The sequence below is a fragment of the Rhamphochromis longiceps genome, linkage group LG22, assembly GCF_057381845.1.
Source record: "Rhamphochromis longiceps isolate RC_006_pf linkage group LG22, R_longiceps_female_GT1.1, whole genome shotgun sequence".
Classification (NCBI taxonomy): Eukaryota; Metazoa; Chordata; class Actinopteri; order Cichliformes; family Cichlidae; genus Rhamphochromis; species Rhamphochromis longiceps.
In genome coordinates, this window is record NC_140577.1 from 5,199,538 (window position 1) to 5,211,119 (window position 11,582).

The window sequence follows — 11,582 nt, forward strand, 5'->3', positions numbered from 1 at the left end:
CTTCATATAGGTACACAAATATTGTGGGTTTATTTTGGCTATCGTATATTGTTCTGTGTGTTTTGAGATATTCGCCTCTGCTTTTCTGCTGCTAAACTCCACAGCATACCTGGTTATGTTAAAGGCTGAGCATTTTCGAAAAAGCAAAATTTAAAAAAGTTAAAAAAAGTAAAACTTTTTTATTTTTTTAATGTTAACATTTTCAGCTACAAAGGAGTTTACCAGACAGTTACTATAGTTTATTATGCACTTTGAATTATTAAGAATTGTGGTGGAGCCTCAGTGGGTTTCCAGTAGTGTACTAAGATAAAGATGTGTACAAGAAAACCTCCTTTTAAACGTCTTTTAATCTCTAGCTGTCATCTGTAGCCGTTTCCATTGTTTAAAAAAAATTACTAAACCTGTTTCATCAGTTCCTGCTTCTATGCTCCACATGAATAACAAGAAAATGTTTCCAATTTCCTTGTTATTAACCCAGGTGTTGGCTTATTTGCATTTTCAAATTAGCATCTGACTTCCTTGTAAGTTTCTTAAAGATCTGCAGAGTAAACAGGAAGCACTCCGAGAGCCCAAAACTCTGCCAAGGTGGATGCAAAACACCAAACACCAAAAAACATAATCTCCTTGGCACAGTTCAAAAGTTCCATGTGTAATGGAAATGTGATTTTAACACACGAGATAATAAAACAATTCATCCAGACAGCTTGTAAAGTAAGAAAACTGAAACTCCTAGAATTTTTTTTTTATTTTTTTACAGAAAATTGTATCAAGGTGCACAGACCGTATAAACAGTTTTCACAGTAAGGTGCATAATTACAATGAATTACAATTAAACTATGTAACAATAGGTATAAGGTATAATTTGCAAGCTCCTTTGACTACGATGACCTGGATGACTGAGAACCTTCACAGACAATAGGTATAATGTAATTTTTCACATAGAAACCAACTTTAAATATAATATCTTTATTGATTATGTATTTTTTAGTAAATAAACATTTATTTCCAAGAGGAAAAAATGAAAGTAATGAAGTAAACAAAAAAAAATTGTACTTATTTCTACAATGTTATCTTAATAGTCCCATAACTGAATTAAGAAGGTCTTTCATGCAGCCTTAGTGAGTTTGTGACAGCTTCAAAAATTCTTTATTCAATAAAAGCAAAAACAAACGAACTTGATTGTAAATAATAGACAGTAAATAAACACTAATGTGTCCAAACTGTGCAATCAATAGTGACTCAAGCACACACACAAATGTACATATCTGTTTATTTATTTGCACTGTATTTTCTGTTTTTATTAGAATTTTATTTTCAACTTTTGTATTTCTGTGAATAGTTAGATTGCTTTCTTTGCTTTCCATGCTTTTCTCTGCACTGAATGGGACAGCATGTAATTGCATTGTGCTTTTGACATAATGACAATGAAGGAGTCTGATTCTAAACTCTTGATGTCACTGTATGTCCGGGAGCTGTGTTTGCTTATGTGGTCTCTGGATTCAGTCTCTCACAGAGGTCAGAGATGTTGACAGGTGCTGTAAGATCCAAAACACATTTTAAGTCCACTGATCATTGATTGGATTTTATTTATAAAAAAGAAATAGCAATTGCAATATAAATAAAATGTTTCTTTTCCCTACATGTTATACTTACACAAGTTGGTGCTTTTGCCTAAAACAAAATGGAAAAACAGATAATTTCAGTTCTTACATTTTTAAATATAAAAGTCTTCCTTTCTATACTAAACCATGATCTATGTAGCAAACCAAATCTTGATTCTTAAAGAGAGAATACAGAGAGAATAACTGTGTGTGGTGCTGCTGCTGTGTTGTTTTTTTTTTATTATTATCTTCAGTTTTGCACAGTGGTAAAGAACACCAGCTCAACTCTTTAACTGCTTACCTTTCTTTCTTTTGTAACCAGCAAATCCAATAACAACAGTGACGATGACAACAAGAACAACCATGGCAGTGATGATAGGAACGGATCTGTCTAAAATACAAATAAACCAACAATCATCTGCAGTTTATAAGAAAACATTCTCCTTTAAACCAAAAGCTGGTGTGAGGTAATAAATATAAAGTGGGATAGACCAGGGATTGGTTGTCACAATTCTTACTTTCGCATGAATTGCTGATCATTGAAAAATCTTTCAATATCCATTCCTTATCAAATCTAGGAATAAAGTGTTGGCTCAAAATGGGTATCAAGGAACAAGCAATGTGACAATCAACCCTGTTATTACAACTGAAATGAAGCACAACCATCTGACAGTATTGTTTTTCTCACCTTCATTATTTCCAGTTTCACCTTTGTCCCAGTTGGTTCTGGTGATTGATTGATTCAGTCTCGTGACAACATTGTCCTCAAAACCAGAGAGCTGAAACACACAGTCATACCTTCTCCAGTCTTCAGGTCCGATTGATGAAATATCCAGGTCAACACTCATCTGGAAGGTCCCATCATGGTTAGGCAGTATCTCTTTGTGGTCCACATCCTCATGTATCTCCTCTCCATCTTTCCTCCAGAACATCATGGCTCTGTCAGGATAGAAACCTGTAGCATGGCAGCTGACTGGAGAGGACGAAGTCTTCTGTAGGAGAGACACTGAAGGAGGAACTGGAGAGACATTCTATGTTACAGCAACAGTTTTAGTGTCACATCCCATTGTTTGAGCTACTTGTAACTCTTAGGCCTTGGATACTGGGCACCAGTTAGACTTTCATGTAATGTCAGAAATGTTGTGGAGGAAAATGATAGTAACATAATATGTAAATATATGTAAAACCTTAGAAATGATAATGATTATGTGGCAATGTTAAACATGTCTATTTGCATGTTATAATGACAGTAATCAGACATCAAAGTATTTTCTGTAATTATCTCAACATGCACAAATGAAGCAACATTTTGACAATACTTTACATATTTTATTCATTAAAACATGTAAAGTATTATAAGATGTATTTTTTAAAAGGTTCTGGCCTCTTCCTCTCTCTCTCTCTCACACACACACACACTCACACACATCTCTCTCTCTCTTTTTATTTATATATATATATATATATATATATATATAGCAGCTGGATAGCGTAGTGGTTAAAACTACACGCCTTTGGAACAGAGGATCGCAAGTTCGATTCCTGCCTGGGGCGTCTGTATCCAGTAAGGGTCCTAAGGCTAGACCCCCTATGCTAAGCAAGCCTACCGCAGACATGAGCGAGACAGATAAATATGAAGGCATGCCGGCTCGGACGTCGCCCGGATCAACAAGGTCCGCGTCAGGTGTTGAGGAACCAGGGCACCCTGACGAAAAGTGGGCTACTGGAACAAGAAGGCATCGGTGGGCAAGGGACGAAAACAGGGCGTTGTTGGAATGCTACTACGCAAGTAACCCCGGCGGAAGGGGCTACATGAATAGGATGAGGGACCTATGGATTCTTCGATACCCAACATCCACAATGATGGCGAAACAACTAGTAGCTCAGTGTTCCAACATTCGAAAGAAGGGACTGCTCTCACAGCTAGAGATTGACGAGGTACAACACAAATGCTACGGCAAGGAGGAGTCAGGACGCCAGGTCAGGGGGGAGATATCATCACCCCCACCCGAGATTGGGTACATAGCCCCAAGTGCGATAGGAGAAGGATCGTTGAGTGCGAGAGGAACTGACCTGAAAAATAGGATCATGGCCAAGCTTGAAACCTGGATCCCCCGTAGCCGGTTACCAAGATTACGTGAAGTACCCTCAGAAGGTCTGCTAGATGATGTTAATGCAGCACTACGGGCAATACCTACAACCACAATTACCGACACTAACAAGCTGATCTACAATACGGCAGCAGTGATCAGTGAGATGCTTGGTTACAAGTTGAACAGCCACAAGGGGCAGTACCCTCCATGGAGAAGGAGGCTAGAGGGCAAGATCAAAGTAGCACGGAGGGAGGTTAGCCAACTAACGGAGTTGCAGAAAGGTGCGACAAATAAGGTGCCTAAGAAATACAGCAAGCTGTCCATACCTGAGGCCTTGGAAACTGCCAAGCAAAGACTCACAGCCTTGGCCAGCCGCTTGAGGAGGTACACCAGAGAGATAGAAGGGAGGAGAATAAACCAGCTGTTCTCCACAGAACCAGCAAAGGTGTACTCTCAGTGGCAAGGGAACAATAAGAGAACAGCACCACCAAGGCTGGAGACGGAGCAATACTGGAAGAGCATATGGGAGAAGGATGCAACCCATAACGGCAATGCTCAGTGGCTAGTGGATCTGAGGGCAGACCACAGCGACCTCCCTGAACAGGGTCCAGTAACCATCACAGTGGCAGATATCCAAGAAAGGGTCTCCAGTATGAAGAGTTGGACAGCACCAGGGCCCGACATGGTTCACGCCTACTGGCTGAAGAAGCTGACTGCACTCCACGAGCGTCTGGCAGCACAAATGAACCAGCTGCTAGTTAACGAGAGACACCCGGAATGGCTAACTGAAGGCCGGACGGTCCTGATCCCCAAGGACCCCAAGAAGGGACCGGTCCCCTCCAACTACCGACCAATAACCTGCCTCAGTACTACATGGAAGCTCCTGTCAGGCATCATATCGGCTAAGATGAACAGGCACATGGGTCAATACATGAGCGGGACACAGAAAGGAATTGGCAAGAATACCAGAGGTGCAAAACACCAGCTACTGGTAGACAGAACAATCAGCCGAGACTGCAAGACCAGACTGACCAACCTGTGCACTGCCTGGATTGATTACAAGATGACTATGACTCAATGCCCCACAGCTGGATACTGGAATGCCTAGAATTGTACAAGATCAATGGGACCCTAAGAGCCTTCATCAGGAACTCAATGGGGATGTGGCGTACAACACTAGAGGCCAACTCCAAGCCCATAGCACAAGTTACCATCAAGTGCGGGATCTACCAAGGAGATGCTCTGTCCCCACTGCTGTTCTGCATAGGCCTGAACCCCCTCAGTGAGATCATTAACAAGACTGGCTACGGATACCGACTACGGAACGGAGCAGTTGTCAGCCACCTCCTGTACATGGATGACATCAAGCTGTATGCCAAGAGTGAACGAGACATCGATTCACTGATCCACACTACCAGGCTATACAGCAATGACATTGGAATGTCGTTCGGACTGGAGAAGTGTAGTCGGATGGTAACAAAGAGAGGGAAGGTAGTCAGAACTGAGGGGATTGAACTACCAGAAGGCAACATTGCAGACATAGAGGACAGTTACAAGTACTTGGGGATCCCGCAGGCAAATGGGAACCATGAAGAGGCCGCTAGAAAGGCTGCAACCACCAAGTACCTGCAGAGGGTCAGGCAAGTCCTGAGGAGTCAGCTGAATGGTAAGAACAAGATCCGGGCCATCAACACATACGCCCTGCCCGTGATCAGGTACCCTGCTGGGGTAATAGGCTGGCCAAAGGAGGAGATAGAAGCCACTGACATAAAGACAAGAAAGCTCCTGACCATGCATGGAGGGTTTCACCCCAAGTCCAGCACCCTGAGGCTGTACGCTAAGCGGAAGGAAGGGGGCCGGGGACTGGTGAGTGTCAGCACCACAGTCCAGGATGAGACAAGGAACATCCAAGAATACATTGGGAAGATGGCCCCAACTGACCGAGTGCTCAGTGAATACCTCAGGCAGCAGAAACCCAAGAAAGAGGAGGGAGACGAGGAACCATCATGGAAGGACAGGCCCCTGCACGGTATGTACCACCGGCAGATAGAGGAGGTGGCTGATATCCAGAAATCCTACCAGTGGCTGGACAAAGCTGGACTGAAAGACAGCACAGAGGCACTAATCATGGCAGCACAAGAACAAGCTCTGAGTACAAGATCCATAGAGGCTGGGGTCTATCACACCAGGCAAGACCCCAGGTGCAGGCTGTGTAAAGATGCCCCAGAGACAATCCAGCACATAACAGCAGGGTGCAAGATGCTAGCAGGCAAGGCATACATGGAACGCCATAACCAAGTGGCCGGCATAGTGTACAGGAACATCTGTGCCGAGTATAACCTAGAAGTCCCGAGGTCAAAATGGGAGATGCCCCCAAGGGTGGTGGAGAATGACCGAGCTAAGATCCTGTGGGACTTCCAGATACAGACGGACAAAATGGTGGTGGCTAACCAACCGGACATAGTGGTGGTAGACAAACAGAAGAAGACGGCCGTAGTGATCGATGTAGCGGTTCCGAATGACAGCAATATCAGGAAGAAGGAACACGAGAAGCTGGAGAAATACCAAGGGCTCAGAGAAGAGCTCGAGAGGATGTGGAGGGTGAAGGTAACGGTGGTCCCCGTGGTAATCGGAGCACTAGGTGCGGTGACTCCCAAGCTAGGCGAGTGGCTCCAGCAGATCCCGGGAATAACATCGGAGATCTCTGTCCAGAAGAGCGCAGTCCTGGGAACAGCTAAGATACTGCGCAGGACCCTCAAGCTCCCAGGCCTCTGGTAGAGGACCCGAGCTTGAAGGATAAACCGCCCGCAGGGGCGTGCTGGGTGTTTTTATATATATATATATATGTACAAGATCTCATCCTGTGGGGTCAAAATGATCATGAGAACGGTGAGCAAAGATCCCAGAACCACACGGGGGGACCTGGTGAATGACCTGCAGAGAGCTGGGACCAAAGTAACAAAGGTCACCATCAGTAACACACTACAACGGCAGGGAATCAAATCCCGCAGTGCCAGACGTGTTCCGCTGCTGAAGCCAGTGCATGTCCAGGCCCGTCTGAAGTTTGCCAGAGAGCACATGGATGATACAGCAGAGGATTGGGAGAATGTCATGTGGTCAGATGAAACCAAAGTAGAACTTTTTGGTATAAACTCAACCCGTCGTGTTTGGAGGACGAAGAATACTGAGTTGCATCCCAAGAACACCATACCTACTGTGAAGCATGGGGGTGGAAACATCATGCTATGGGGCTGTTTTTCTGCCAAGGGGACAGGACGACTGATCCGTGTTAAGGACAGAATGAATGGGGCCATGTATTGTGAGATTTTGAGCCAAAACCTCCTTCCATCAGTGAGAACTTTGAAGATGAAACGAGGCTGGGTCTTCCAACATGACAATGATCCAAAACACACCGCCCGGGCAACAAAGGAGTGGCTCCGTAAGAAGCATTTGAAAGTCCTGGAGTGGCCTAGCCAGTCTCCAGACCTCAACCCCATAGAAAATCTGTGGCGGGAGTTGAAAGTCCGTGTTGCTCGGCGACAGCCCCAAAACATCACTTCTCTCGAGAAGATCTGCATGGAGGAATGGGCCAAAATACCAGCTACTGTGTGTGCAAACCTGGTAAAGATCTATAGTAAACGTTTGACCTCTGTTATTGCCAACAAAGGTTATGTTACAAAGTATTGAGTTGTATTTTTGTTATTGACCAAATACTTATTTTCCACCCTGATTTACGAATAAATTCTTTACAAATCCTACCATGTGGATTCATGGATTTTTTTTTCACATTCTGTCTCTCACAGTTGAAGTGTACCTCTGGTGCAAATTACTGACCTCTGTCATCATTTTAGGTGGGGGAACTTGCACAATCGGTGGCTGACTAAATACTTTTTTGCCCCACTGTGTGTGTATATATATATATATATATATATATATATATATATATATATATATATTTATGTGTGTGTGTGTGTGATGTGACTGTACCTTTTCTATGCACAAAACTTTCAGCATAATTCATGTACATGTTGGACCATGCCGGGAGAGTAGTTGCGAATACGTTCTTCCAAAACCCCTTATTGGTGTGTGCGTTCCAAATTTGTTTTGTGATTTCAGCCTGTGGGTTTGAAGAGATCCATGTCTCTGTTTCTATGTCCAGTGCAATGAAGTCTTCTCCATTATAACCAAACTGTTTAATCCCAGTGACCTTTTCAGTCTCATCTTCCAACTCATAACCAATCAACTCCTGGATTATGTGAACACCTGAGAAAGAGAGACTGAACTATTATTCAGGGTCCAACACAATTTAAAGTAACTGATATTACACTTATAGTACATATTTTCATAACAGTAACTTATCATAGCCTAAAGATCATCTCCCAATACCAATTTCCAGACTATGTAGCAATCATCGCACTGTCACAAATGTGACAAGACTGCAAATAGTCAAGTAAATTGGACTCCACAGCCATGCTAGCAGTTGCACCCTGTTGTTACGCTAATATCAAGATGCTCATGTTAACATGTTTATGATTAGCTGACAATGCTCACAACATCACCTGAAAAATTGTTTTATTTGGTCTTATACGCTATTGTTATCAGCTATATTTAACACTACAATACAGTATGGAAATTTAAGCAGTTTTGTAGATTTTAAAAAATTTGAACAGAAGAATGTTTCTTTTCTTTTTTCAGGTCATAGGTATGCTTACAGGGAGCTATTATGCTTCCTCACTGCTCTTTGCATGTGGCACAGTACGACTAAAAGTGCGAGTGATATAAAACATTTTGCAACTTTGCCCTTTAGGATTGCAATGCAAGTTGACGTGTGAACACATGGTACTGTTGTTTTAGTGGTTTTATTCTCTTTGCACTAGTCATCCTTAGAATTGTTCTATCTAAAAAAAAATCAAACAAAAAAAGGAATACAAGTGAACGTACCACAGAAACATGTAATTATTAACATACCTTTAGTTTGGTTTGTGTGCTGCTTGAAACTGGCAGTTGCAACTTCTAACATCTGCTGATAAAGTATCATCATCTGACCATGCTCTTTGCATAGCTGGAGATCCTCTTTCTTCACTTCTTTTGCCCAGTCCTGTCTGGGTTCAGGTTCATTCATGTTGCTGTCATAGTAAGCAATCATAACATCCTCAACATTTACCGCTGCCAAATATTCGGGAACATTTCGGACTCCAGATGATATCATAAAATACATCTTAAAGGAGCGTATTGCTGTGGGACAAATAGAATTTAAGCCATTTAAACATCATTCAGAGTTGTGACAAGTTGAAATGTTCTTACATTATACTCAGTATATTGTGAATTAAACATATTAAACTGTCTTGTAATGAATTCAGTATTATAACAAGCACTAAGCATACCTTTTAGTTAATGTCACAGTTGCCACATTATTACTGTTTACACATCATCTAATTTATGATTAGCTTTAAAAGCCTCCAGCGTTACGCAAATTCCAAACTAATATACTTATTAAAATGGATCACGATCTTACCTGCAGATGCAGCATGGCAGAGGAGGAGGAGAAACATAAGTTTCTTCATCATGTTTAGAGAGTTGGCACAGAACTGAACAAGTGGGAGAAGAGTTAGAGAGTTTTACATGTCTGTTCAGCCCAAAGATGTTTCCTGGTTGAGATTACATTCTGAGTATCTGAGGCATGTTCAACTTGGACTGATTCCCTACAGCTCCTTGTTTTAACAAACACTACTTCAGTTTGACTGCTGTATAGAGTTAGTTTGGGTTGTGTATTCAATAGGGACCTTTTCACAATTCAAGTGTATGCTCAGGGTATTTTTCTATGAAGATGTTTATCTTTGCTTGTCTGCAGTTAAAAGCCAAAGCAGATCATTCATCTATCCAAGAATTCTCTTCCGCATACCCAATCCAAATCACATCATTTACACAGAATGTGAAACACTAGACTTACTCAACTTGACACCTGCAGAAGTTTTACTAATAATAAAAAGTAGAATACTTTTAATTAAGAAACCCCATGATAAACCGTGAAATACAAATTGGTATACAAAAGAAAACAAATACTTGAAGCAGTTTTCCTACTTTTATTCAGTTTATAGTTCCAGAATCAATGGGAAACAAACAAAACTTAAAACTTAAAAGATTATTTGTGTCCCACAGCTTTACTTGATAAACAGGTGGCTAGATAGAGGGAAAGAGAGAGAAAAAAACCTGATTGACCCGATTGGTTGGATTCACATCCATAACAACAAGATGTCTGAAATGATTACATTTCAGAGACATTTAGATCTAACTTCCTTATAAGTTTCATGAAGGTGTGAAAACATTGATGTGCTTGAGCAACATGTGAATAGTTGGAGCCACCTGGTGGATAAATAATGCAACTGTATTGTTAAGGTTCTCATCACTGCATCCCAACTGAAGGTGGTTCACATGATCAATGTTAACATGCATTTTTATTATAAGCACTATTAGCATGTAGTCTGAAAGTTGAATTTTTACACCAAGGTAACTTTATTCACGAGTGCCACTTTTGTTAGGATGCTAAGAGAATACCAGCTAACTAGTCAGGTGCCTTCTGGCTCTAATGTGTTATAGCTGTATGACACAACTGTTATAACACACTGCTCATGTTTACTGTGTGCTTGTTTTAATTGTTTTGTTTTGTTCTGTGTGTATGTGTATGTTTGTTTATTGGTTTGCCTTTCAGTCCATTTTCCATGCAGAAATAGTTTCCCTGTTAAGTAATGTAACTAGTATTTGACTGCTATTCTAATATTCTTTTTTATCATTTTAACATTTCCCTTTAATTTTATTTTTAGTTAATATAGATAATGTGTCACAAATGGATATAAATCTCTCTGAAATGTGTAAGGTTTTATATTTTATTGGCTTGTATGGTTTCAGAGGTTTTTGATAACCCATAGGTGTCCCATACTAGCAAACTAGTGTCATTGTACCATATTTGGGACACATAAACAAGACAAACCTTTATATCTGTTATTCAGCTGGTTAAAACCCTGGTATAACACATTATCTAAACCAAAGCAGTTTATATAATATATTCTCAGTTTCACCTGCAGAAAAAATAATGTTGCTTCAACTTAAGATTAGATATGATTAGATCAGTTTAAAAGCATTTCAGAAACAAAATAATTATTTCATTTTAGCTTAAAAACATGTTTAACAGCTTGAGCAGCATGGCCCTCCGGTCAAGTCTAGTCTGAGGCCTTTATGTACACACTTGCATGTTGTCCCTGCATCTGACTGTGTTCTCTCTGAGTACTGCTTCCTCAGCAGTCCAAATACATGTGTGGGTTAAGGCTAATTAGTCATTCTAAGTTAGCTGCAGGTGTGAGCTAGAATCTCTCTTAGCCCTATGATAAACATAAACGTACAGAACAAGCTCTAAAAAATAATAACATGGATAATGGTTTTTCACGAGGTAAATTGTAGGTTTTATTGTTAAATGGTATTTATGCATTTCAGGTTATTTTATAGAGAAATGTGAAAATGATATAATCAATACTATAAATAAATAATTTCTTCTGGGAGTAATTAAGTAATTCTTATCAATTCCCATCCCTAGGTAAGAACATAATACATCTAGCACAGATTCTTTAATACCAACCCAATTGTAGACGATAAAGGAGATCAGATAGTGCTAATGGATAGTAATAAGTTGGTATTTATAAAATAAATAAATTAAGTTGAATAACTGTAATTTTAAGTTTAGAAGGTGGTTAGTGTTTTTTGCATAAAAGTAGATCCAAAAGTAGATCCTTTTTTTTCCAAAAAAAGAACAAAACAAAAAACCCAGAATAATCACATACTGGATACAAAAATACCAGAAATGAAAATACCTGTCATTATGAAAAAAAAGAAAAGA

At 40.5% G+C, this 11,582-nt stretch overlaps 1 protein-coding gene across 1 annotated transcript; it reads right to left on the reverse strand.

Annotated features, from left to right (window-relative positions):
* Positions 1 to 1,171: 1,171 nt before the first annotated feature.
* Positions 1,172 to 9,261, reverse strand: LOC146643197 (major histocompatibility complex class I-related protein 1-like). The gene is made up of 7 exons (XM_085396652.1): positions 9,210 to 9,261; positions 8,663 to 8,929; positions 7,682 to 7,957; positions 2,290 to 2,619; positions 1,903 to 1,992; positions 1,654 to 1,671; positions 1,172 to 1,535 (listed from the first exon to the last, which is right to left on the reverse strand). Exons 1-7 carry the CDS (start codon positions 9,259 to 9,261, stop codon positions 1,483 to 1,485), a joined length of 1,086 nt encoding a protein of 361 aa, XP_085252778.1. The 3' UTR covers positions 1,172 to 1,482.
* Between the last annotated feature and the right edge of the window lie 2,321 nt (positions 9,262 to 11,582).

What these genes read in the sequence shown, in the direction of transcription:
- LOC146643197 (XM_085396652.1), bottom strand. Translation starts at nt 9,261, where the DNA reads ATGATGAAGAAACTTATGTTTCTCCTCCTCCTCTGCCATGCTGCATCT. An exon ending in GCACACAAACCAAACTAAAG is followed by an intron (nt 7,958 to 8,662) that starts GTATGTTAATAA and finishes TCTCTTTCTCAG; the next exon opens with GTGTTCACATAATCCAGGAG. An exon ending in TGAAACTGGAAATAATGAAG is followed by an intron (nt 1,993 to 2,289) that starts GTGAGAAAAACA and finishes TTTGTATTTTAG; the next exon opens with ACAGATCCGTTCCTATCATC.